This window comes from Podarcis gaigeae (assembly GCF_964106915.1).
Source record: "Podarcis gaigeae genome assembly, chromosome: 2".
NCBI lineage: Eukaryota > Metazoa > Chordata > Lepidosauria > Squamata > Lacertidae > Podarcis > Podarcis gaigeae.
Genome location: NC_139679.1, coordinates 82,220,205 through 82,247,103, shown reverse-complemented (window position 1 = coordinate 82,247,103; position 26,899 = coordinate 82,220,205). Strand labels below are relative to the sequence as shown.

At 39.7% G+C, this 26,899-nt stretch overlaps 1 protein-coding gene across 36 annotated transcripts in view; it reads right to left on the bottom strand.

Moving 5' to 3' along the window:
• The window catches only part of CACNA1D (calcium voltage-gated channel subunit alpha1 D), a 192,779-nt gene that overhangs the window by 21,793 nt on the left and 144,087 nt on the right, over window positions 1-26,899 (bottom strand). For 21 of the 36 annotated variants that reach the window (XM_083726968.1, XM_083726969.1, XM_083726967.1 and 18 more), the window contains 10 exons: window positions 20,776-20,820; window positions 20,216-20,344; window positions 18,258-18,323; window positions 16,963-17,054; window positions 14,244-14,403; window positions 13,773-13,900; window positions 13,557-13,653; window positions 12,148-12,250; window positions 10,686-10,787; window positions 6,357-6,487 (listed from right to left, as the gene is read on the bottom strand). In XM_083726968.1, coding sequence (XP_083583094.1) covers window positions 6,357-6,487; window positions 10,686-10,787; window positions 12,148-12,250; window positions 13,557-13,653; window positions 13,773-13,900; window positions 14,244-14,403; window positions 16,963-17,054; window positions 18,258-18,323; window positions 20,216-20,344; window positions 20,776-20,820 — 1,053 coding nt within the window. The remainder of the gene's footprint in view (window positions 1-6,356; window positions 6,488-10,685; window positions 10,788-12,147; window positions 12,251-13,556; window positions 13,654-13,772; window positions 13,901-14,243; window positions 14,404-16,962; window positions 17,055-18,257; window positions 18,324-20,215; window positions 20,345-20,775; window positions 20,821-26,899) is intronic. The other 15 variants (XM_083726948.1, XM_083726961.1, XM_083726962.1 and 12 more) reach the window with 1 other exon arrangement.

Genomic DNA, 26,899 nt, shown 5'->3' with positions numbered 1-26,899 from the left:
GCAGCCCTGCTCCTGTACTACTACGTGATTTTGCCGCTGTTTATTGAGATTGGAAATGGTGAAACAAGGGTCAAAGTGATACGTTTGACTATGGGAAATAATCGCTAACGCCCAGTTCATTTTTCATTTTATGAATAGGAATGACAAGTGGGGATTTATTATTAGATTTATTTAGTAGTATTTATATCCCATCCTTTCTCCCAAAGTAGCTTAGGGTGGTCTAGAGACGGGAACATACAAACACCAATACTCCATCATTAATAACCATGAGAAGAGGGTTTTAAGTGAGCATAAGAACCAGGTCCAAGAAAATTTATCATGGCTACCTTACCTTCACTTTATTTATTCCTTAGGTTCTAGATAAAGCATACAAACATTGCAACAGAACTGGAATGAGGATCCCAACGCAAGATGGTGAATTAGATTATCTTACCACCTTATCCTGTGAGCTGTTGCTCATAGGAGGGATATAAAACTATTGGTTAAATCTTAAAGAACATGCTTGGGCTTTATTTCCACATGGCCTTCCAGTTGGCATTCTAAAGTATGTGTTTTACTGTTGACTTGTATTGATACTGTGGTAGGGTGTGATTGTATGGATGTCGCCTTATGAGAGATATCAATCTAATAAAATTCAACTATGTTTTATTTAGACCCAGTGACGTTAATGGACCTAATTCAGTCATGTTCATTCATTTCAATGGGTCTACTCTGAGTAAAATTTAGTTGAATACTGCCCCTTATTTTTGTAGTGTTCTCTCAAGAAAGAATGTAATGACACAGTTGTTTTTGGATAAGTTGTAATTTGATTTATATTATCAACCATAAACCATGTATTAATTGTACTTTGGAGAAACATGAAACTTCATTTAGTGGCAGAGAAGCATAGTGGTTCATCCACACAGCATCAAACAGATTGTTTTCATATGGATCAGTAGTTACATTTTTTGGTGGTTTAACAGGCCACAAATGTAATTTTTGTATAAAAGTTGTGGCCTAAATCGCAGTATTTTTTAGAGGTCTAGACTTCTTCTATTGCAACTAGCAAATTTCCATGATGTTTCAGTTTTCATTTGACTGTCTAAGAAACTTTACCTCACAGCTAAAATTGTGTGTGTGTGTGTGTGTGTGTGTGTGTGAGAGAGAGAGAGAGAGAGAGAGAGAGAGAGAGAGAGACAGACAGACAGACAGACAGACAGATAGACAGACAGACAGACAGACATGATATCACCAACTTCTCGATGTAGGAACCAATAAATACTGAACTACAGAGAGCAATTCATCTATATTCAGAAAACGAAAATCCCTTCACAAAAGATTCCATCAAATAAATAATTCAACCCAAACTAATTTTAACATGTTCTTGCTGCAACTGATTTTCTAAAAAGGAAACTATAGCCATCAAGTGCTTTTCAATCCTTATCTAGTTCCAACCCTTATCTTGATACTGAAGACAAATGGTAGACACTCTAAAATTAGTTTCTGAGATCTCTGTGACTGGAACTAACTTTTATTCAAATGTCTCATGCTATTGGCCCTGCAACCTTCTGGGGTCTGGAGAAGGCCATTCCAGGGGCCATAACAAGCATTAGATCTCCCTGACATAAGGTGGAGGAGGCACAACCTTGGAGACAGAGATCCTGTGTTGGATACTTCTCCCCATCACACAAAATTCTGTGGTCCTTGCTCTCGTGTATGGCCCAAAAGGGGGTACGCCTGGGTGGGGTTAGGGGAAAGTACGGATCCAAAAGATCCATAGCCTTCCCTTTCCCAATAGGCCCCCAAATCAGGGAGAAAACTATATACAATACCACTAGAGTTGTACTGAAATACTTCTTGGGAGTAGGAGGATGGAAGAGCACAGCAGCTCTGCTCTGCTCATCTTCCAGCCTGCAAGATGTTGCTTGTGGTGGTTTAGTCACTTTCAGTTCTCTCTCACACACGGAACTTACGGTTGCAGCCTTAAAGGCCTAGTCTAGACATAATGCTTAACCATAGATAAACATGGACCATGGTTTGTTCCCTTAATCCTGGCTAAGATCTCAAACATACAGTGACTCCATGGCTTAACCTGCTGAGTTAAGACAAAGGGTAAGGAAGTGCCTTAAACAAAAGCCCTATTCATCTGTTCCGAAAGCCAGGAAAACAACATGTGAGGGTGTGGGAGACATACGTATGTTACCTTCACCCTATCCCTGTAATTCTGTTCCAGTTGAAGGGTGACTGTATTTTTGTTGACAGTTGATCTACGTTTTGCAGTTGTCATTATGGTTATATTTTCTCCAGAACTTTGTTATTTGAAACTACACTACCTGAAACTTCCTTATGGCATTGACGGGCATGTAGTTTTGCATGTGCTAGTGCAATGTACGTAAAAATTTTTTGCAGCTATAGTTCACAGAACAGGGAAGTGGCTGGCCCTTCACCACAAACCAGTTTCAGCTCTGGGGATTCCCCACCTCTCAAAGAGCTTCGTTGAGAAAATCCACCTCCACTTCAGGCCCAGTCTTCCTATTGGTCTGTTAATATATTATGAGTACCACAACCTGCATTTCTTGGCATCCCCCCCCCCCCCAATTGACAGTGGCTTGGTCTCCTTATGGCTCTGGGGATTTCCCCCTGGTTTCTGATGTTGGGTCTTCCCACAGCATAAAGAGCAGCAGACATCTCAACCCACGCATATCCCTGATTTTGATCAGTCTGCTGCTAGACAACAGGTGATCCAGTGCTGATAAAGCTTACCACTAGCAGCAGCATACTGAAGCATCTCTTATAATCAATGAACATTAAAAGGCACAGAATACTTAGAAGAGCTCCACAAATATTATTGTTTGTATGCATGGGAAATAACAGTACAGAATGAAACACAAACTTTCAAATCCAGCAATGGGCCTTCTTCAGGCGTTCTGACACCATGCTAAGTAAAGACGTGAGGGGAACTATGGGGACAAGCATGCCAGTTCTGCCCTCCATTTTTCCTGTTGTCCACTGTAAATTGGACGGTGAATGTTGGAAGTATGGGGCCTCCTGTACCTATGTGTTTTAGAACCCTGGTAGTTCCTGGTTTACCACAAATGAGCCTATTTGGACTGTGTGCTAGTACATGGATGAAACAAACCACAATCCCTGGCTTAACAGAGCTCATGGTTTGTTTTGCTCCAAAAAACCATGATCAGTAATCAAAAGAATAAAAAAAAATCTTGCCTACAGATTGTGTTCTTTGGGGGAGGAAAATAAACCACAGTCCTAACACTAAGCTATGGATAATGGTTTGTTTAACGCAGCAAGCCATGGTTTCTGGCTTACCATGCCATGTCAACGTGGCTACTAAGTAGAAACACTAAGACTCATAACACATAAAATGTTTCAGGATGCTATGCACCCTTAGTAGTTACAACCAGTTTGGTTATGCACACTCCTTCACGGTAGTAAGAAACAGAGTAAGAGCCAGCAAAGACCTTTGTATATGGAACTTTGTATATGAATATTCTGTATGACATTTGAGATCTTTATATGTGAACTTTGCTATATGACATCTGAGAAGGTTTTCTGTAACTGAAACTATTGCTGTTTTACAACTGGAAGAGTTTGGCAATCAGCCACAGAGCTTGGGGTAGGGTTAATGATAAACTGCAGTCATCCAATCAATCTTCTTCCTAAGATCCATGATGAAATCTTCAATTTAGCTCACATTTGCATGAAAAAATATTACTCAAGGTATTTACATCAAAATAACATTTTAACATCCACGTGGTCCTGCAGGTCCAATAGCTCTTATTATATGACCAAGGTAGGGGTGGGAGAAGAGATCTGTAGTTCTCAAACTCTGTAATAGCGAACCTCCCTAAATCAAACACAATAAAGGAGCCACTCCTCCATACACAAATATATATTCACACAGAGAATGCTTCAGCTGACGTCCAGCATTCTGAAGCACGCACCCTGATTTTGCTCCTCCGTTGCACTAAGTGGAGGGTGTGGAGTGAGCACATCACAGAAAGGATAGAAAAAATTCGGGAAACAGGTTGTAGCAACAAAAACCTAACTTCTCCGTAAAAGCTAGTGTGCTTTTACATGATATTTGAGCATATCATGGGAGGAGATAAAACCAAGGCAGTAAAAGACACCAGGGAACAGTTATTTGAAGTTTTTTTTCACATTAGTACCAAAAAAGAGTACCCAGTGAAGCTGCTGTAGAGCAAGCCAGACAAAGTAAAAGAAACTGGTTTTCCAAAGAGCATCGCTCTAGACAATGCTGTAACTGACAGTGTCATCCAACTATCTCGTTCCATCTGCACAAGCGTTCCTTCCTGTGTAATGCAGCTCCCCCCCCCCTTTCCTCACCCTGCATGTTCTCTGTGCCTTCCCAAAATCTGCTCCGGAGGGCTGGGGAAACCCTGCTAGTACAGATGTGAAAGGAAAGGGAGGGGAAGTTCCACTGTGCAAGTGGAAATCCTTGCATTGTTAGAATGAGTAAGTTGAATACTGATGTGAGTTTGAGCATCAACAGCTCTTAGGGGAGGTGACCTCGGGCAATCACCCTAATGCTGATGATGCCTCTAGTTTAACGTGTGAATGGTTTGAGGAATAGAGCAGACTGAAAAAGCCAATTTATGCTTAGGGTCCCTGTGGTATTCAAAACGTTCAAAGGTACAGAAATTCATCAGACGCAGGTCTCTGTATATGACCCAGCATACTGCACCTTTCTAGCTCTTCTGGCTTGGAGAAAACCTTCATAATATCTTGCTAGTTTCTACCTCAAACTTAATGCAGAGAAGCCTCTCTCTCTCTCTGTGTGTGTGTGTGTGTGTGTGTCTGCTTGCCACTTACCATATTTTTCGCTCCATAGGGCGCACCTTACCATAGGGCGCACCTACTTTTTAGGGGGGGAAATAAAGGGGGGGAAATATTTTTTCCCCCAGCCCCAAAGAGCAAAGAAGCCAAGACAGCGAGCGGGATCCATCCCGTTGGATGTCTTGACTTCCTCTTTAGCCGCGCGCAACCTCTCCAGCCGGGATCCCGCTCACTGTCTTGGCTTCGTTTTTAGCCGCGGGGCTGGGGCAGGTGAAGCCTGAGCTTCCCCCGACCCCAGAACGGGTCCGGGAGCGGCGGCAAGGTTGCGAAGCCTTTGGAGAGCAGCTCGAGTTCCCGCTGCGCTCCAAAGGCTTCAGGGATAGCGGCCTGAAGCCTTTGGAGCGCAGCGTACCTCGCGCTGCGCTCCAAAGGCTTCGGGTTCCTTTCGCTGAAGCCAGGAGAGTCTTGCTCACCGACCCCTCTCACACTCCATTCGCTCCATAGGACGCACACACATTTCCCCTTCATTTTTGGAGGGGGAAAAGTGTGTCCTATAGAGCGAAAAATACGGTACATAGTGAAGTTTATCCTAGTGGCATGTATGTATTATGTCTAAAAGTGCTTAAACTGTTAGGGGCAAAGTTTGATCTTTTGAGATTGTGGGTTAAAAAGCAGAATGGCTTGAAATGGTTCTCACTAGCTCTGAGAGATCAGCACTCTACAAAACAAACAAAATCACAGAGTACCTTGTCCCACAGAACTCCAGTGTTGATGCAACATGGACTTGACAGGTGTTATTCTCAAATATTCTCAAAAAAATAAGGCTCCAAGTAGAACCGTTTTCACTTCCCTATCATCTGCTGAACACAAATGGGATTCTAATAAGCACTTAATATTCATATGCCACCTACCTACTTGTACTGATATGAAAATGCTTCTTTTTACATCCACCCACCCATACCAGTGTTCCTGGGAAACTGTATTTATTCATTCCTAAACATATTGCATGGTGGTGCTAATAAGAATAGGGTGTCTCCCCCTCTCAGCTTTTTCAGTCTGTTATTGCTGTCCAGATGAAGCATTCTAAGACGTACTGCAAATGTTTTGAATATAGAATCATTGTATTTTGAGACATTTGTTTTCAGGGGGAGATAATGTACAGTATGTTCAAACCACTTTGACTCTACTTACAGTGTGTGCCTCTGACTCTCTGCTTTTCAGATCTTAGGATATTCGGAGAAAGAAGGGACTTGTGCAGAGTAGTATGAAATAAAATAGTCAACCAAAAGTTTGCGTTTTCAAGAGCTGCTTAACCCCCCCTTTACAATTTCTACTTGAAAACATTATAGAGCTTCTGCTACCAGTTGCTGCTTCTTTTACACAAAAAAGGCTTTGCACACTTACCTTGTAATATACTGAACAATATTGTTTACTCCTTTTAATGGCGGAAGACCCCAAAAATGGCTCAATAAAATACAGTCCTTGTGGCACCCACAGTCATTTACCTGTTGTTATCAACAAACTTGCAACATGGTTAGTTAAAGTGCAGAAAACAAAATCACCTGTAGTGCAATTGTGGTGTTCTTTGCAGGATGTTTCCCCACCAGTCCTTGTTCTTTCCGTTTCTTGAATTTCCTAAAGTAGTCCTGTATCAGGAAGGTGGCATAGAACTTCCCCACGGTTACCTCATCATCTAAATGAACAGACCAGACAGATCTCTCCCAAGTCAGCACATTTCATTAGTACCAATATAAACTCTTATCCAAATCAGGAAAAAATGTGACAGTGCCAATGGCACAAGGGTTTTTGTTGTTGCTGCTGCTGATAATAAGGCAGACTAAATCTAGCATAAAGCAGTTTTAGCAGGCAAACAAGACTAGGCAGTAGAAGCAGTTGATAGGTGAACTATTTCCTAAGAAAGGAAAAGATGCTAATTTATTAAAGTTCAAAGAGGTAAGATTATCTTTTAAAATGCAAATGTCTACATGACTCTGAAAATGCAAACTTTGATCAGTTTGAACCAGAGTGTTATAAAAACTATAATAGGAGGGCCTTTTCATATTTGCTGCCTTTCAAGTAAATTATCACCATAGTGAATTCATATATATCTAATTATTATTGTTTCTGTCTGACCTATTAAAGTGGCATATAAATTATCTCACTCCATGAACACCTAGCAGGCAATATTCATATTAAGTAAAATATCAGGCATTAGAAACCAGAGTTTGGGGGCAAATACTCTCTTTTGGCAGTAATTTGTTCCAAAATAACAGCAAAGATAGAACGTAAGATCATTAATAAGGCAGGTAAATTGTGAAGTGCTCATATCAAGACTAAGTGTTTCCAGCAGATGCTTTCCAGCATGCATTAGCTTTTACATTTATCTGACAGTATTAATACTGCTAGGTTATTTAAAAAAGACAAAGCACGATGAGCAGACATTGTTAATTATCGGACTACATTTGCTATTATTGGCAATTTAGTGAAATATCTTTTAGTAGTTTCCTTTTATTAGAACAGTTCCAAAACAGAACACTGTGTTTCTTTTCCTTGTATTTTGTACTGGTTTAAGGAGGGAGGAGGAAAAAGCTGTGGGTAGTGCAATCCTATATATATCTACTCAGAAATAAGCCCACCTGGATTGAAAGAGACTTAATGCCAGATAAGGATATATGCAATGGCACAGCACTTCACTGGAATATATGTTTTTAAAATGTCAGTTTCAATTACCTATGTGTATCAACTATGGATTTTATATTTAAAAGAGGTCTCTGTGTCAAAACTAATTCATTTACATTATCTGCAATTCTGAATTATTCAATTGTAGATAGCTTTAAACAATAAACCCTGAAATTGACCATATACCAGAACAGGTAGGGCATGATAGGATTTGGCATGGTATGTGTTATGTTAGAAGATGTTAAAGGATATCTTATGAAAGAAAACAGGAAACAAAAAGACTTGAAGTAGTTTGGTTGGGAGCCCTGTCTGTTCCATTCCGACTCTTAAATAGCATCATTGAGACTGCTCTCACCATGTAACAAATGCCTTATTAAAGGATACATGGTCTATAAACCTCCATTGATTACAATGCAAGTTTAGGGGCTTCAGTACTCAGGATCAAGTCTTAAAAGCTGGGAGGGAAGACCAACAAGCTTTTTTGTTAGCCAAAGCTGCAATCTTGTAAGTTAAATAAGCGTAAGATGTGAGTTATCTGTACCATAAGTTGGGGTGGGGGTTGCACCATATATGCATGTGAAATGTGGGCATACACACAATTCACATCTGCAAAGCAGCTTTGTTTGCAAGTTCCTGGATGTAGTTAAAAAGCTAGGTGCAAAAGGGACATACCCACAATATATTTCATGGACAGCCATGGGTACAAAATTTGTCCAGACTTTTGAGAAAGACAAACATAACTAGATATGTGAAGGAAAGCCGTGGAGCAGAAGTGATCATACTTTAAACAGAGTGGAAATAAACGTAAAAGAAAAACCCTAAGGGAACGAATTTCAGCAAAACAAGTTTGGGGAGAAGACAGGAGGGTGGCAGATGGGCTTCAGTGGCCTCTGAAGATTAAAGAATGGGGAATTTAGATAAAACCTTGGGGTAAAAGAAAGGAATCTGTACTTAAGTGACTTTTCTTCCTGTTTCCATCATATATTAGAAGTGTTAATTAATCAGTGTTAAACTGAACCTGAGGATTTGCAAGTAATTTGACATTTTAAACCTCTTGGCAATTATGAGTAAATTAAGGAAATGGTTTTACGGTCAGCAATGATTAATCTTGCTAGATTCAATATTCCTTTATTAAGTCTACTTATCACAAAAAAACAGGGATTTGGCTTTTTCTTAACTATAACATCCTGTTTGAAAGATAATACTTAAGTGAATGCAGGAATCTGACCTATCATGTAAGTTTGTGAAAAAACCTTGGTTTATATAATGCATTTCTTTATAATCCTGGAACCTTTGCAATACATTAAAAATTAAATAAATTTTATTTATTTATTTAGGAGTATTTACACTTCTCCTACTAACCAAAATTCTTAAAGTCTTCTTCACATTGTTGTTTACTTTGCAGCTTTCCTATCTTGTGTTTTTAATGAAACATTACATTTCCATGTATGTTTTCCTGTATGTCAACTTCCAGGCATGAATAGTTGCAAAGATGTCTATTCCCTTTTCACGTCAATTTGCCTAAAGCTGTGAAAGACTTCCTCTTTGGCAGTGTTCTGTTTTCTGCATTTTAGTGGCATTATCTATTCTTTTTCTCTAGACAAGTTCACTGTACTTTGTTGTCTATGCAAATGGAAAATCAATATTCACTTTGAAAGCAGCAATGAAATGGAGCTGAACCTTTAATTGCACTCTGTAGAGGAAAATGTATTATGGTTTATTCTCTAGATGCACACTCAACAAATGCTCTCCATGTGCTTAATTTAGGAAGGCACGGCTCGCTATTCTGAAGCATGTGTCTGTATTTCAATAAAAAGAAGGGGAATCAAGTTGACCCGAGGCAACACTAATTCCATGCCACCACCCTAAAACAGAATTGCTTCAGAATATTCTGAAAAGACTGATAGTTGAAAGGAATAGAGGCTGCAGAAAAAGCTCAAGCACATAGTTACAACAATAACAAAGCAATTAATCTAGGCCATGCAAGCACTCAGGTGTAAGGTTAGAAAAGAGCAGAGTAGTTTTAAATGTGCAGTATCGGTTTTCTCTTGACAGCTCGGTTTCCCTAGATATGATTTGACATCATCCCATCTGTAGTCTGAGCTGCCAGTTGCAAGTGGCTCTTCCAGCAACAAAGCAAATACTCCTTCTTGCGCCATGCTGAAGAGTTGGACAGCCAGTATTGCTCTCTTTCCCCTAGAGACTGAGAATGTCACCTTCAGAGAGAGATCAGCTTCTACCACTCGAAGTGAACTTAGGGTCACTTCCATACCTGAGCCAAAACCATATTGAAAGCTGGGTTAGCACTATAAAAGTACAGTAAGCTATAAAAGAAGCCACATAATGAACTGAAATGGATCGGTCTCTTGGATGTCTGGGATAGGACTGATATGGATTGCATTATGCAACAGATTCTGCACTTCTAAAACATGAAAAGCAAGTCAAAACATCACTTACAATCAAAAGTTCATCATTATTTTATACTGAAGAGAAATATATCTTGGTGTATATGTTTCATATATAGAATTGCATATTATAAAATCTTGGCTATGCTGTCTTATGACAATTAATAATAGCTTACCTAGTTAGTTCTAGCTTATATATTAAAATCAGAAGACTAATTCTGTACCCTGTACATCCTGATTAACTTGGTTATATTTAACTGTTTTGGGGGGTTTTGGAGGAGGAAAATGGGCTATATTTAGTCTATATTCACTGTTTACTATAAAAAGTTCTCTCTCTCTCTCTTTCTATATATATATATACATTATAAAAAATGGCACACAATTGTCCACTGACCTAGTGCAAATTTGGACTAACTTCATTACCTGCAGATAGCATAATCAAAAAGGATGTTCAATAAAAAAATAAGAGCAGAACATAGGCTCTATTAATTTAGCAGTACATTATATTGAAACCTGTAAACTGAAATGTTTACACATAAATAAATTATTTACTATCATAATATTTAGAATTTTCTCAAATGTTATCTTCCTAAAATAAATGTTTATATTTCTATTTAATAGAGATACATTTTCCCAACATTAATTAGCAAATAAGCATCTAAAATATTTAATGAATGCTTTTGCATTTTATAATTTATCATGTAATGAACGCTATTATTCTGATTTTAGTGCCATGGTATTTTTTCCACAATTCTATCAACATGGAAGCATTGAAAATGTACAAATGGATGAGATCATCTCACTAACCACCAGCGGGGGGAACAACTTGGTCCAGAAGCTTCATGCTAGTTTTCTTCCAGATTTTCTTTATAACTGCCCTGAGTTCTTCATTTGCTTGCTCTAAGTTTCCTGAAAAGAGAGGGAAACAAGGGAGAGAAGGCAGGGAAGCCAATTTTGCAAATGTTAAATTTAATCTTGGGAATAGGAATTCAAGAAGTAATTCCATTTCATATTGCTGTGATCACGCTGTGCTAAAATGGAGACAAGGGCTCCCAAAAACATCCTATGACAAGCATTCACTGGGGAGAAAACATCTGTAGTGAGGTAAGGAAGATTACCCTCACTATAACTTTCCTTTGTGATGTCATCACATCACAAACTTTTATTGGCCACATCAGGAAGTATATTCAGAGTGAAGACAGTGCCTTTATGATTTGTTCTTCTGATATTCTGTGAGCACAGTGGAACTTCCCAACCTTCTCCTTCACTCCTCAGAAGAAGTGATCTGCTCTGTAGGTTCCCCCAATCCCCTGGGATTGAGGGTGGCGTGAACAGATTTAGGGGCAAATGTGAACAGGGGATGAACAGCATGCAGAAAAGGATACAAATGTGGGTTTACATGAAAGCCCTCCTTTCCCCAAAACCCTCTCCTTTTGTTTCAGAAAATTTTGTAGGTGGAAATAGAAAATTTTCCTATTTCTCAGGAAAAGTAGAGTGTAGATTCAGAAAGTCATCTGGAAACTCCAAATTCAGTTGGCAATGTTTCACCAAGTGTAAAATTTTCTCTGAAAATTATTTCACTGTATGTGATGAAGGAAAAGCCAATGTGCTGAAAGAATGACCCTCATCAGAATTACTGACCTAACGGTGCTTAAAGATTGAGAAAGACAGATGTCCCACTTCTGTAAAGAAAGTTTACATTTGCACAAAAAATGTAGAACCCAGACAAGATGGATGGTACACAAATGCACTCAGCAGTACTGTATAGTTAGGGGCTAATAATATATCTTATACATCTGAGGAGAAGCAACAAGATAATTTTGACAGTCCAAGGCAGGTTTCCCTTATAATGCTTTTGACAGCAAAGGAAAATACCCCCCCCACACACACACAAGCCTGGGATATATGGCAAGTAACTCACCTGGGAACACTTAGAAGAACTGTTTGTACAATTTTTCATGTTTGGAAAATCTTAACTGGGTGGTCACCAGGTACAGTGCTACCTTGGTTTACAAACATAATCCATTCTGGAGGTCTGGTTGTAAACCAAAACAAGTTGTAACCCAAGGCGTGCTTTCGCCAATGGGGCCTCCCCCCCCCCCATGGGTTGTAATCCAAAAAAAGGGACACACACTTCTGGGTTTGACATGGTTGTAATCCAAAGCGGTTGTAAACCAAGGTACCACTCTATTTGAGATTCTCAGTACAAAGCAGTAATGTAAGAAGGAAAATAAAAAAGCACTTGGAAATATGTATCTTATTCTCTTACCTTCTGTTTTAATCTTCAGGGCAGTTCTTACTAAAGCAAATAAAGTAGCATTGAACATAACCGTTCCATCGCTGTTTAGGGGCATGTTCATGGCTACCAACCTCTGCAGATGTTCAGAAATAAACAAATACAAAGGAATTTCAGTGCAAGACACTGGAAAAAAAAATTTATATACCAAATACATGTGTCCATTCATATGTATAAAATACATACATATGAAAAGCAGACAAAATGCTTGGGAGACAAAATAAGATAAAAAAAAAAGATAACATGACCTTGTCCCTAACTTAGCAAAATCTACCAGAGGCGTATCCTATGGCTGAGTCACTAGACATTATGTGGTATATGTGTAACCACAAAAACTAGAATGTTAAAATAGCTGGTATATCCTATGGTTTTACACATTTAATACTTGGCATGAATATTTGGGGGAAATGTGGCACAATACAGCCAACATTAAGCAAGTCCCATTGCTTTAAACTTTGGTGATTCCTTTTCAACTCTTTCATCAAAATCAATGAACTCTCAATGTACTCTAATAAATTTTGGCAGGATACCTTTGGCCTACACGCTTACCTATTACCAAACTGCCCAAAATACAAGTATTTGGGTCTGGAGTAAAGATAAAAAGGTGACTTCACATAGATGACTCTGGATCCTTTGATCTGAAATGCCCATGCTTACATTGTAAGTCTTGTTCCAAGTAGCCCCATCTAATAATGCAGGTCCTATTTACCTTGCTTGTTCCAAAACCATCTTATTTAACAGATTCTGGGTTAAACCAAAGGGTGCTAGTTCTCTTCATCATGTCCTCCTTGTGGGCAGTTGAAGGACATTTGTCTTGTCTTAGCTGGTGGCAGAATTCCACTCTGCAAGGACTTCTGAACTGACTCAGTAAGGCAATTTTTTTGTTTTTAGCTGCTGAAGCACGACAGCTTGATGTAGCACCAAACCACTGTGTGGCATTGTATCTGAACCAGCCCATTACAACAAGACAAATATTATACAGAAACTTAATGGCATCATAAACAAATGTATGCCGTATGCTGCATTCCTCCAAGAAGCAGCAGCAGGCACCATTATTCATGAAAATATGTTGGAGGGTTCTACATGCATAGCATAGCTTCGGCTAGACAGGTACAGATGGGGATTGTTTACTTCCTCGTCAAAGCTGGCGAACAAGGAATGACAATATAGCTTTGCTGCTACCACTCACAGCCACATTTTGTTCTAAATCAGTGAGTCAAGACAAAGAACAGGAAGTTCTGGTTTTCATTAGATTGAAAGGAGCCTGTGGCAATAATTCATCGAATCAGGCGCCTTGAATTTACAGCCATCTCTGCACTAGCAAATGATATTAAACAGAAGTACTGACACAATAAAGAGCTCTGAAAGACAGAAAAGCCTACCTTACACGCAACTCTGTGGGGGCATAATTTACCAAAGCCAAGTGGAGGCTGTATGCGCCGCAACAAGGTAACAACATCAAGGTGTTTTATCCTCCCCCTATGAAAAAGGTATAGTATTAATAAAATAGTTTCACCTGCCTTTAAGTTACCCTCTTGTTTTTGGTTCTTTGGCTCCTTAGGTAGGCACACACTGCAGCACAATGGTGTCTAACTTACTTTGCTTCAGGATCATATTCTGACCATATTCTTTTAAATTCATCTAGATGATGAGGACCAAGAATAGACCAGTCGCGCGTCAGATAATCAAAGTTGTCCATGATGACAGCCACAAACAAGTTGATAATCTTAAAAAGAATTGAAGGAATTATTTAATTACATTTATATTCATATGAAAAATGCAAATTATTAATATTATCCTGGAATGTGTGTGCACAGAAATGTGTATGAAAATTTTAAATATATATATCAAATTATAGATAGGGATTCAATGTGTGTGAATAAAAATTTTATATACACACACACACACACACACACACACACACACATCAAATTATAGTCAGGAATTAAATGTCATGCTTGCCAAATGGAGCAATCTCCTCTCACCACCACCACCACCACCACGTGTTCCAGGGGTCTAGGGTCGTATTCAATCATAGTGCTTAAGGATGCTCCAGCTGCTGGACTCACCAAAAAAGCACACAACATATAGAAACTGATGAAATAAATAATGGCAAAATTGCTTCCACATGTGAATTCTTCTCCTGGGTTAAAATCAGACTCTGGATCACATCGCTTTCCTGGCATGCAGGCCAACATGATCTCCTGCCAAGCCTCTCCTGTTGCACACCTTTAATTTGGAATAAAGCATGACAAAATGAACCAAATTGTATTATTTCAATTAGAATGATACTGTTGTTGTTTTAATTTGTTAACAAGGGCTCCAGACGTGTCACAGGACTGCACAGTGTAGAGGGTTCATGTATGTATAAGAGCACTAGAAGGTTGAGCATGCAGTCCCATCACCCTATCCCAGCAACCTCTCATCTCCTTGGATTGATGCATATAGTGCATCCATGTCACGGGCTGTCTTAGCACAGGGCCACCCCAAGGCTTTTGCTACCTGAGGACAAAGGCAACTGACCCTCCCTCCCTCTGAATACACTTCTTATTTTCCTAGCTGTTAAAAATGTCCCCACTTTCTATGTACAACTGGAAGGGCAATAATTTATTTGATAAAAATAAACAAATGCTTTTAAAGACACTATCTGAGAACAAATTGGTAAGCTTCTGCCATGTATGCAAATATGTATGTATGTATGTATGTATGTATGTATGTATGCATGAATGCATATATATCTTTCACTAATGTTAGAAAGGATTTACTTTCACTTGCTTTCTAGGGCAGTTGCTATATTGGTATTATAGTACCAAAAACCCATATGCATTATTCTTATTATTACTAGTTTTGTATGTTTATTTGAGCGTAATCAGTGGAACCAGTGATTTCAAATTACAAGAGAGGAGATTCTGCTAAAACATTAGGGAAAACTTTCTGAAACTAAGAGCTGCTTGAACAAGCTTCCTTAGTAGGTAGTGGACTTTACTTCACAGGGAGGTTTTTAAACAGAGTTTGGATGGTCATCTGTAAGGCTTTCTTTTGCTGTGATTCCTGCATTGAAGGGGGTTGGACTAGATAGTTCTTGGGATCCCCCTTCCAACCTTACAATTATGTGAAGCAATCCCATCATGTAAGATGAGGCTTGCATCTGAATAGAGCTGCAAAAGATTGGGAATTAAAATGGGGAAAATTGGAATAAGCGTACTCTTTATTCCCAATCAGTTACTCCAGTGCTCTTTTGTCTTTGACTCCATCCATCATTAGCTTTGGTTCTGCCCATAAATTACCCCTCAGGGAATGTGGTCTTTGACAGAAAGGAGGTTGTCCACCACTGTTTGGTTGTTGTTGTTAAATTGGTTACGTGACTTTATCTTGCCCAAGGCAACCCAAAGACACTTAAAACCAACCAACCAACCAAAAAACCCACATGGCTACATTAAAACCAGGGCGAGGGGAATAAAATACATTAAAAACATCCCACCCACTTCTAAAAGGCCACAGACAATTAAAGGTCAAAAAGGAGACCCTCTTTACTGTCATCCCCTTCAATGGCAGGCCCACCCCCACAGCAGTCATTCTGAGGCTGATGCTTGGGGAGTACTATTCGGCCCTGTGGAGCCTTCAATGTGGGCTTCCTTGGGGTTTGATTTTTTCCTCCATGCTGTTTACCGGCAACATCTACATGAAACCGCTGCGTGGGATTCCTCTCACACACAGGGATGCATGGAATGGAAAATTCCAGCAAGTGCATGTTGCTGTCAACGTACTATTGTGACTGAAAGAGCAGCACCTTCTGACATTCTCCCTTCCATAACTTTGGATTAATGTTTAACCTGGAATAAATAATGTTTTGGAACTTCCGTCATAGTAATAGTGTTTTATGTGACAGTATTTTAAAGGTGCCAGCATTCCTGTTCTTCTTATTGCAAGGATGCAGGCTTTAAAAAGAGTGCCTACAACATCCTGCTTCCTTGCTAGTACACTGGGATAATTTAAAGCAAGCTCATATACTCAGGGTTGGTTTTTTTACATTTCACTGTCTAGGTGTGTTGTGTTACGTGCAGGTAGGAGGACAGCAAAATTAACACAGTAGAAGGGAAGAAGGGTATGGAAGAACAGACAGCCTGACAGGCAAAGAGAAAGCAGCACCAAGGCAAGGCTGGAGTCTGGTTATTGTCAGGGCAAAGATCCATTCCAGATATGGAAACTTTTTGGGCCAAGGTTAGATCAGGAAGAACCAATAGGCATCCTGGAGAGGGGGTGAAATAGAGCCATCTTGGGACCTCAGTGGACAAGGCTGCCCCTTTCTTCTTCGCTCTGTACCACTGAGTGGCTCTCAAGGGACACCAGCAGTAGGGAAGACCAAACAGATCCACTTAATCTTGGATCAAGGTTCACTTACTGGCCTTTTTTCATATTTATCACACTGGAAAGTGAGCATTAACTACGTTAAAAAGGAATTTTGAAAAATGAAATAAGATTAAAGAAGAAAGATAAAGAATAATAACCAAAAACTATGCAAACAATACTAATGGTAGGCCACCATCAGTTTACATTGTGGATACAGTGACCTTCAGTATATGAATCTTAAACATGTTAAGTCTAGATCTCCAAATAGCTTTCCACATGAAATTGATGCCTATGTGTAATATGTTCAAATGTGCTCAAACTATTGTGAAATAGACATTGTACCTAGTTGAAACTTTAAGAAAGAATTTTAGAACCTCTGCTGTCTACCAGTTTTATAACTCAAATGTCAATTGTAACAAAACAACAGATAACATCTACCGAAAGAGAAGCAGCACCGCTTGGGGAAAAGTCTGAAAGTTGTTGTTCCTGTTAATTTGACTTCCGTCTTTCAGAGCAACTTTACCAAACACCTAAAAGAAGAAGAAAAGGACAAATGTCCATCCAATATGATTTTGTTTTATCCTCCAACAAGTCTGGTGATAAGAATATAAGAAACATCCTGGGGGGTGGGGGTTAACCTAGCCCAATCTTCCCCACCCTGACAGCTTTCATATTATTTTGGGTTACAGCTCCCATCATGCTTGACGATTGGCTGTGATGGCTGGGATTGATGGGAGCTGGTACCCAGCCAATCCTGGAAGGCGGCAGGTTAAGGAAGGCTGATTTTGTCTAACGTATTGCTTCTAGCAATGGTCAGCAATATGCTTCCAGGAAGCCTGCAGATCCTGAAAGTAAAAGCCGCCCCCCACATTGTTTGATCTCGGCAACTGGGATTGGGTGGCAAACTGAAAACAGAGGTAAGACTTAGCCAACATGGCTGAGAACTATTGGCAGAACTATGCTCCATGTGGATTTGTCTAAGCCCCTTTTAAGTTAGTGTTAATGGCCATAGCAGTAAATTGCAAAAAAAATTACTATGACTTGGATCTGAACTTTCCTTCCATAAATATTAGAGAGTTCATTTTTAAAGGCAGGACTTTCCTCTCTGCTCCTTCCCTGCATGTGCCTCCCCTGAAAATCTACTCTGGGGTTTGGGGAACCAAACAAGCCAGATCACTCTCTGACCCTAACACTATGGCAGGTAGGTAGGACAACCCACCTGTCAACTCCTAGAAGTCATTATTATGCCTGTCAAAGGCCCTTCCACAGCACTTTCCACAGTGCCTGACAAACAGCTGGTTGGTGAGCACCTTGGGAACCACAGTGCAAGAACTGCTTTCTGCAGCAACAGACTTCGCAACTGAGTTCCGCTGATCCAGCAGGATTCAGCCTACCACCCAACATCTGACTGGTGGTGAATTCTACCATGCTTTCTGCAGGGACCAGTTCAAGTTCCCCATAGGAAACCCGATCACAGTTGAGCTAGGCATTTCTATCTGCCCCACACCACATGAGGTAGGTGCTGATGGGGTAGTGAAAATGGCCTCACATACCAAATTGGGGCCCATGTCAGGCAAAATTAGGCCCATGGGTCAAGGCTCCTCACCTTTGCTTTAGAGAATGCACATACACATTTAAGCTATGCATGGAATGCTGAGGTAGGCAGTTGCTATACATTATAAACTGATCAACGACAGCCTCTTTATTTCAGACGAAATATGGTTTTTAATTACCTGCATTCCGATAACCGCATAGATGAAAAACAACATTGCTATCAAAAGAGCAACATATGGCAGAGCCTAAAAGGAAAAACAATATTATTATTTTTAAAAACCAAACAAACTGGTATATCCTTTGAAACTATTTTGCATCATTTTACCAATGCAATTTGATTGCAGTTTTCAAATCATTTATCCCTCTCTGCAGTCTCCCTGAAAACGTTTGGCCTATTCTGCTTGGGAACTGAAACTGTGTGGATATTTAAAATGCTATGAACACAAAAAGCTCCTTTATACTAAATCACACCACATGTCTAGCACTATCTGCTGTTTGTTGGTGACTCTCAAGGGTCTCAGGTGAAGGTCTCTACCAGTGCTGTTTCTGCAATGGCACAGATGCTGGGAATTGGACATGGAACCTTATCCACAAAGGGCATGTGATCAACCTCTGAGAAATGAGTGCCCCGCCTTAAAGGGCTGGCAAGCTGTCTTCAGGTAGGCTTAAACTACGTATCTCATTTATTGGCAGACAAGTAGATTGATCTAATGAACCACAGAGACCAGTGGTAAGAAGCCCCTGAAAATACATGACCTATAGACTACTTGATCCGCAGTCAAATATTCTAGTATTACATTAAACATCGCCTTATTAAATGGTTGTAATTCACCCTGGAATGTTATGACGACAATGACAACACTCCCTTGTACACTGAATTTCTTTTTAAAATGACCAGTTGTTTTAAAAACTACCACCAGCATTTTGAATTTCAAAGCATGAGAATGCATGACCCAGTTTCTTGAGTAGAACATATGGGAAAGTTTCGACCATTTCTAGTTCCTAAAAACGTTACAAACCTCTAGCTCTGATGCTATTGTGTGAAAAGTATTAGTGATTATATCAACTGTGTATCCTTTTGCGTACCACACCATAATCATATCGTGAATGGCAGATTGCAATCATACTTCATGTTTCCACTTTTACAATTACCCAACATCAAGTGGGGTTAGAAAGCTGAAGTAGCAACATGTTATATCAGATTAAAGTTTCCTTGCACATCAAGAATTCTCAGTGAGCCAGTAAGAGCCAAATTTGGACATGGGCTTAATTTTAAAAAAGAAAAACTAAATGTGGAGCCAGACTGAGAGATATAATTTTATGCATAAATAGCTAACGCTTACAATGATATATTATGCTAAAATGTCAATCCTTTGAACACTTACTTCAGAGTAAGCCCGTTTGAACTCACTGAAATTTACATTGGATGAAACGGACAAAAAATTAGGCTTTATGGCTAATAAATACTTCTGCAGCTATTATGGTAAAGGTCAAAATGTTTCAAGTGCCTTTTAAAAATGATTAAAATCTAATTGTTTCAGAAAGTTCTTATTTTCAACCTGCTTAAGAACAATTTAAACACAACAACATGAAGGCAGACAATTGGAATGAAGAATTGGCACTGTTGGAATGAGAGCCATATCATTAGCCGGGGAAAGGAGACTTGTTAAGCCAGGTCACTAACCCCTGTACACAAGGAGTAGAGAACCTGTGGCTCCTTCAGATGTTGCTGGACTAAAACTCCCATCATCCCTGATTGTTGGCCATGCTGGCTGGGACAACTGGGAGTTGGAGTCCAATAACAACAGCAGGGTGCAGGTTCCCTACTCTTGCTTAAGGCTCAGTTGGAATGCCATGCTAAATTGTTGTGAAAATGATTAAGTACTCTCAATAAATGTGCACAGTTTAAGTGATACATAGATCACTATCATGTGCAATGGATCTGGGTGTGTTCTCTATGTGTATGTGTCCTCAACAGAAAATATATATCTCCATCCAATTGTTGCCTTTTGATGTGCACCTGCCTATGTGGTTGTTTCACATAACTAATTGGCCACAACTATAGGGTCACTACTATTCAGAATGATTGTATTTTGACCCCTAGAAGCTAAGCTAGGAGTTTAACCATTAAACTTACCTGAAAAGACTTAATAAATGTCCACAACAAAGTTCTTATCCCTTCACCCCTGCTGAGGAGCTTTACCAATCGCATCACTCGAAAAAGGCGGAAAAAGGTGATGGAGATTCTAGCACTCTCTTCATTGTTCTAAAAGGATGTGATGGAAACATCAGATCAAGCAAAATGCAGAACATGCAACATTTCAGGAAAAGAAAAACAACAATAAATGCAGAGGTGAAAGAGGTAAGATTTGAAAATGTGTCTCTGGGGTCTTTTCCCACTTTATAAACATGGTATGACAGGAAAAATTACATGCTAGCACACAGGACCTGTAGAAATGCTTCACACAATGCATGCATTTCCAAGTTTTCCAGTTTGTTAATAGGGTCACGTTGGGTTTGTCTGTAGTAAAGTTTGATAGGTACATTGACAACAAAACCAAATCACTGCATACACCTTTCTAGTAGGACAATCATGAAAAAAATACAGAAAAAACCAGTGGAGAAAAGAGACATGGTAAAAAGAATAAACTCAAGTAGAGGTACAATCAATCACTGGGGTCAGTTTACTAATCTTACCCCAGACTCATCAGTTGTGACAGTGACAGTTTCAGTTGGCTTTGGCTTTAAAAAAATTAAGAACATTATATATTAAAATCAAAGCAAAGACCTTTAAAAAAATAATGTATGTTGACTATAAAGGAGAAAAAATGCCTGTAGCTTGAAAAAATTATGAGCATAATATATTAAAATAAAAGCAAAGACCTTTGAAAATAATTCAACTTAAACACAAAGAGGAAGCAAGAACAGTTTGATAATTTGATGCTGATTGGAAAGGGGGAAAACACATGAAAAGCTCTGCTTTATCACTGCAGCTTACATTTCTGTGACAAATATTGCATGCCTGCTATAAATAAGAAAGTATTCGTTATAGCTGAATTATGAGAATGTACTAAAATTATGTAAGGCTTCCGTAAAACACTGATTTTCAACTGGTGGGATGCAACGCATAATTGTGTCGTGATCTGATGTAAGGTTGGTAGCAGCAGAAACACAACAACTATCTTTCTGAAGAAGAGAAAGACAAAAAGGAAGGAAGGAGAAACACAGACAGAAGAGAACAAATATATGTAAATCTATTGAAGTTAATAAATAACTGGGGATGAATTGCTGAATGGGCAATTCCCATGGCTCTGAGATGAATACTTGGCAAATTATCTTTGAGAAACAGCAACTAACAGTTTTGAAGGCTGCATTTGGATATGTCAATATCCTAATGCAGACTCACATGCTCCTCAGTCCTTATCCAATATGGCCATAAGGAACTGAACTTTCATTTTTAACTAACCAGAGTTTCACATGTAGAAATACGGGTGGGGGGAGAGATATTTCATTTTAAATAACTATAGGATACTCAAATGAACCAACTTTAAGCCCTTGTTATGTAGCTGGCTTCTTCCAATAAACCATCATAAAGATTAACCACAGTTTATGACTCAGACAGAATGCTAAGCTATGATTAATTAGAAATTGAAGCAATATTTAGTTTCTCCTTGAAGCTGTGCTAGAGGAAAGTGGAGACGGCAAACACAAACCCAAGGCTGTGCATGCAATGCTAAACCATAGTTGCATTTTTAACTATATTGTTATGATTGAACTGTTGAATTGTTGTACCCTTGAGCCAGAGGCAGAGTGAGAGAGCCATGAGTTGTCGGATTCCCTCTTGGAATCCGACGCAGGCAGATTTCTTGCCTTTTGGAGAAACAGGTGCCTGCCATGTCTTTGTTAGAAGAGGTATTCCACAGCATGAGATTGGAGACACTCAACTTCTATTTCAAGGCAGCTGGTATTCTGAAACATGGGGAACCACTAACAGTGCTCCTCAGGAAGATCACTGACTGAGCTGGGATTTAAAGTGTCCTGGACCCAAATTGTTCAGGGCTTTGTATATTAACATGATAACCTTGAACTTGGCCTGGTAGCATATGAGTAGTCAGCACAAGTGTTTTAGCAGAGTTGTCACATACTGTGAGCTATCTGGCTCCATCAGCAATTTAGCCACTGCATCCTGCAGCAGATGGAGCTTCCAGACCAGACCCAAGGGAGAGAACTAGGCCTTGTGCTCCTTGGAGGAATGGAAGGATAAAAATGTACTAAATCACAACTTCTCTCCTGAAAAAGAGATGGATAATCCACTTGAGAGATTGTTGCAATGTACATGAGATCTCCACCCTAGCTAAACTATTTCTCATTGGTCATGTGGGGACATAATATGGTGCTGGATTGTTTAGAAAAGGAAACAGTATTTGTAGCTGTACTGTAGTGCTTTTAAAAAAGAAAGAAAGGGGACACCACAAACAAAATAGTAACAGGAATGGAAAGAAATTGTTTGCATAAAGTAATTTGCATGCACTGCCAAGTGAATGGAACATTGTTAGGGAAAGAACTGTGAAATGTTGACAGCGCATCTTTATGGTACAGTCTGATGCTGTGCACACAATTAAATTCATAGAGAATAAGGCTACCAATGGCTACTAGTCTACCTCAAGGGTCAGAGGCAACATTCCTAGGAGCGCCAGTCACAGGGGACAACAGCACGAGAGGACTCTTGTGCTCACTGCCTGCTTGTGGGCTTCCCATAGGCTCTGGAATGCTTTCTCTACACAGCTGGAAACTATAAACCAAGCTGCTTATTTAGGCCTTTGGGCACTTGTGCCACTGTCTGAATATTGGGGGCATGCTGTTTCATTGTATTATTTTGGTGTGTTGTGCTAATTTTAATTGAGATTTCAGCGTTTAGTTGAATTTTATCGTTCCCCATCCAGAGCTATCTGGGTACAGGGCAGGATATAGATAGACCAAAATAAAATAAACGGGCATCTGGTTGGCCACTGTGGGAAACCAGTTGCTAGGCATGCTTTTAGACAGGATGCCTTCTGCTGTCTGATCCAGACGTGCTCTTAATGTGCTCTTATGAGCGCTCACTATCACTGTACGCATCATTACTTACTGCTATTCTTAAGAGAACAGAAGAATGGGAGTTAAGATATTGTGGTCAGATAGGCAAATCAATACAGGCAAGACAGGGCAGGACAGAAAAGCACAGATCACATAATCACTTATACAGAGAGTGGAGAGGTTTAAGACTCACAAGACAGAGATAGCTGAGATATAAAAAGAGGCACTCAGCACTATCAGCCAACTATAGATACAGACAGACTCTTCTAAAGGCTCCACATGATTATGAAGTTACAGTATGACCTACTTATATCAACCACAGGTGCTATTTGAGCAGACACACAGACTGTCAAAATATTGATTGAACATTGGCTGAAGCACATGAGGTGCTGTCTCCTAATGTTTGTGCCTATGGAAGAAGAGGGCTACTATATCTTATTTTAATAGTTCCTCAAATAAAGCATGCTCGCTCTGCAACACAGATTTCCCATATGTAAAAAACCTTTGTTTATAAACTGCAGTTTAGCAGCCTCAAGTGAGCTAAAAACTAGCAGTGTTTTGCTTATCTTTAAATGTTCTAATACATTTAAAATAGCACACACACACCTGAATATTACATATTAAACTTTTACTCACATTTACTCAGAAAACAGGTTCACTATGTTTAGTAGTGTTTACTCCCAGGTAAGTATGGTTAAGACTGCAGCCTAATTAATAGACAATAGTCCTTCTCAGGTGCCCATTTGAGCAAAATGGATGATGGTGGCAGGAACACCTTAACCTATGTGTATTCATTAGAAAAGTGCTCTTCAATCTTGGGTTCTCAGGTGTTGGACTACAACAGTCATCACCTGCCTGGGAATGATAGGAGTTGTAGTCCAACAACATTTGGGAACCCAAGGCTGAAGAACACTGCATTAAAATGCTTGAACAGGGACCCTGCATCATGCATGCTGTACCTTCCTTCTTACCTCTCGCCACCTATTTTGCATCTGTAAATATTTTGTATATTTCATATACGTATTGTAACTCTCAATGCTAGTTTCCTCAGTTTGCCTACAGCAGCGGAGGCCACTATACTGGAATGTACTCAGTTTACTTTTTAATTTTGTATGCCTTCTTAAGAATGCTTACCGTCCAATCATTAAGCTAGAAAAATGCAACCTGTGCTGCTGATAGAAGTAGTGCGACTCATGCAACACGTTGGCGAATCATTTGTCCAACCATTAAGGGCAAAACAATCTTCTGTCCAATCAATATTTAAGAAACGCATCATCCTCAAACAAACAGTGGGACAGGTATTCAGGAGAATGACACAAAATTCTGTTTGTTTTTCTGCTTAAAGGAGGAACTTTTCTCTGTCCCTTCCTGTCATCACATATCTCCTTTGGCTTCAAACGAAGCAGTCTTAACCATCTGTTTGTAGCAGCTAACCTGCACCTGCTGAGGATAGGGTTATGATGCCCTAGACATGGGATTGTTTGTTAAGAACAACACTATGAGAGTGTTGCTGCTACTATCATGCTTAAGCACGCCCCATTCAAAACCCTGGGCCACTATATATAATCTTCATATTTGGCTATTAGGGCTTTCTTAACAGATGATAGCAACCAACTACAGTCTGAATACTAATGTGGCATTATATTGGATCATCCAGAGCTAGTAGAGCTGTATCATTCTCATTCCTTAAGAACTCCATTCTTCTTCCCTAGGGTGAAACTGAGAACCACCAATAGAAAACAATGGAGAAATCGAAGACTATATAGCAGTGCATACACGTGCACAGCCAAACAGCAACAAAGACAGGAGCTCAGGCCTTTGGCATTCAGTGGGAACCTGGAAGTTCTATCTCCAGACAGGATGCGAGTTCCTATAGACTTTTTTTATCTCTATAGGTTTGTTATATTTATTCTTTAAGACCTAAACCTCACAGGTTCATGTCAAACCATTGCTAAAAATGCCTTCTTTTTTTAATTATCAAACTAATATACATCTGAGTACCTAGGAAATCACCTGCCTCTGTGGAAACTACTTCCATTTTGGGACAGTCCAGTTTCACTTCTAAACTGATGGCATCCAACCATCTGAATTTGCTGTTAAGAGGGAATGATTGCAGTAGTTTATACTGCAACAATTATCGGGGCCAGCCCACCCATGAAATAAGGTGAGGTAACGGCCTCATGCGGCAAGACTGACAGGAGCAGCAGATCCCAATGTAGATCTTTGTTCCGCCCTTGTTCCTGATGTTGATCTTCTACTCACCCCTCCCTGGTGGGTAGGGGGGCACCATTTTGTGGATCATCTCAGGTACCAAATGTATTGGGCAGGCCCTGATCATTATACAGCTACAATCCAAATAACCCTATTAACCTGAAAGGATTTGCTTTCTAAGGGGGGGGGGGGGAGAGAATCACATTTCCATTAAAAAATTGGATTCAGAAATCTGAGCATTGAAAAAGAAAGTTTCGCCACAATTGAGTTTCTTGTTGGGGATTCAGGAAAAACGCCTTTTCTGGAGATGCCCTCAGCCGTGCCAAGTCATGCTCACCTCCATCTTTATTCTAATTTCACACTGTTTGTTTGCATCAGTCTGTCTCAAGAAACAATGGAGTGTGTCTCTGGGGGTGAAGTCAAACCACTGCATTAGCAGCACTGAAGTGACCTCCCCAGGGCACAAGCCTGGGCAGTGTGTATGGAGGTCCTGGGCTGCCCAGATGGCAAGACCACCCTTCTCTTGGCCTCACTGATGTGGTCCAAAGGAAAGGAAAGCAGTATGTTTGGCACCAGCTGGCTGCAGCAGTTCCTGGAAGGAGACATACAAGGTGCCTTCCAGCCACCATTTACCACAATAATAGTCCACTAAATCCTATATGGGTGGATATTTTATTTGGTTGTTTCAGATAACTGACACTCCTCCCTTCCACTTAAAACACAGCCTAATGTGACTTACAAAAGTGTTAAAAACAAGAAGCACAAAACACAAAAAATTATAAAAAGTAACAAAATAAATAAAATAATAAAAACCAAAATAAGGTAATGCTGCAGAGTTAAAGTCACTGAAAATATTACAAAGTGATTGTAAGATCAATGAACCAAGAAGAACACATACATTAGCTTCAGTTGTTTTTGGTTTAGTATTCATGTGTTAATTAATTCTAGATAAAAATTACACAAGCACTCCAAAAAGAGCCACCCTTGTGATGAAACACCACTCATGTGAGGGATGGTTGCACTTCTTCATGCCTACTCCTGCTTCTATTTAACAATCATTTAGTGCCAAAGTGAACCAGGTGCTTCTTAAGAAAAACGCCCCATATTCAACACTACTGGCTTGATGTTTTAGTGCAAAACTGGAAGGGCAGGAAATGCACAAAGCCAGTTATTTCCCCCCTATGTCAAAGAAGCATGAACCTTGCCCTCCAGATTGCGCACAAAGGACACTGGTCCTGTAGTCCTCTTTCCAACGCACTGTGGACAATTAGGGAGGGGAAAATAGAGGGCCACTGTAGTTGGCATATAATTATATCTCACCACTCTGGGAATCTGAGATGCACTATAAAAATGCTATTTACATTAAAGCATTATCAAGTAACTTGCTTCTTGGCATGTATGGACTGTAGTGGTTGGAAGTGTACTGGATACAGTCTCTCCAAAACTACCAGCCAGAGGTAGAAAGTCCTGTTAACTAAGTTTGTTCATGATGCTTGTGGTTGTAACCCTGTGACCACTGGGAGATGGGTGGCAT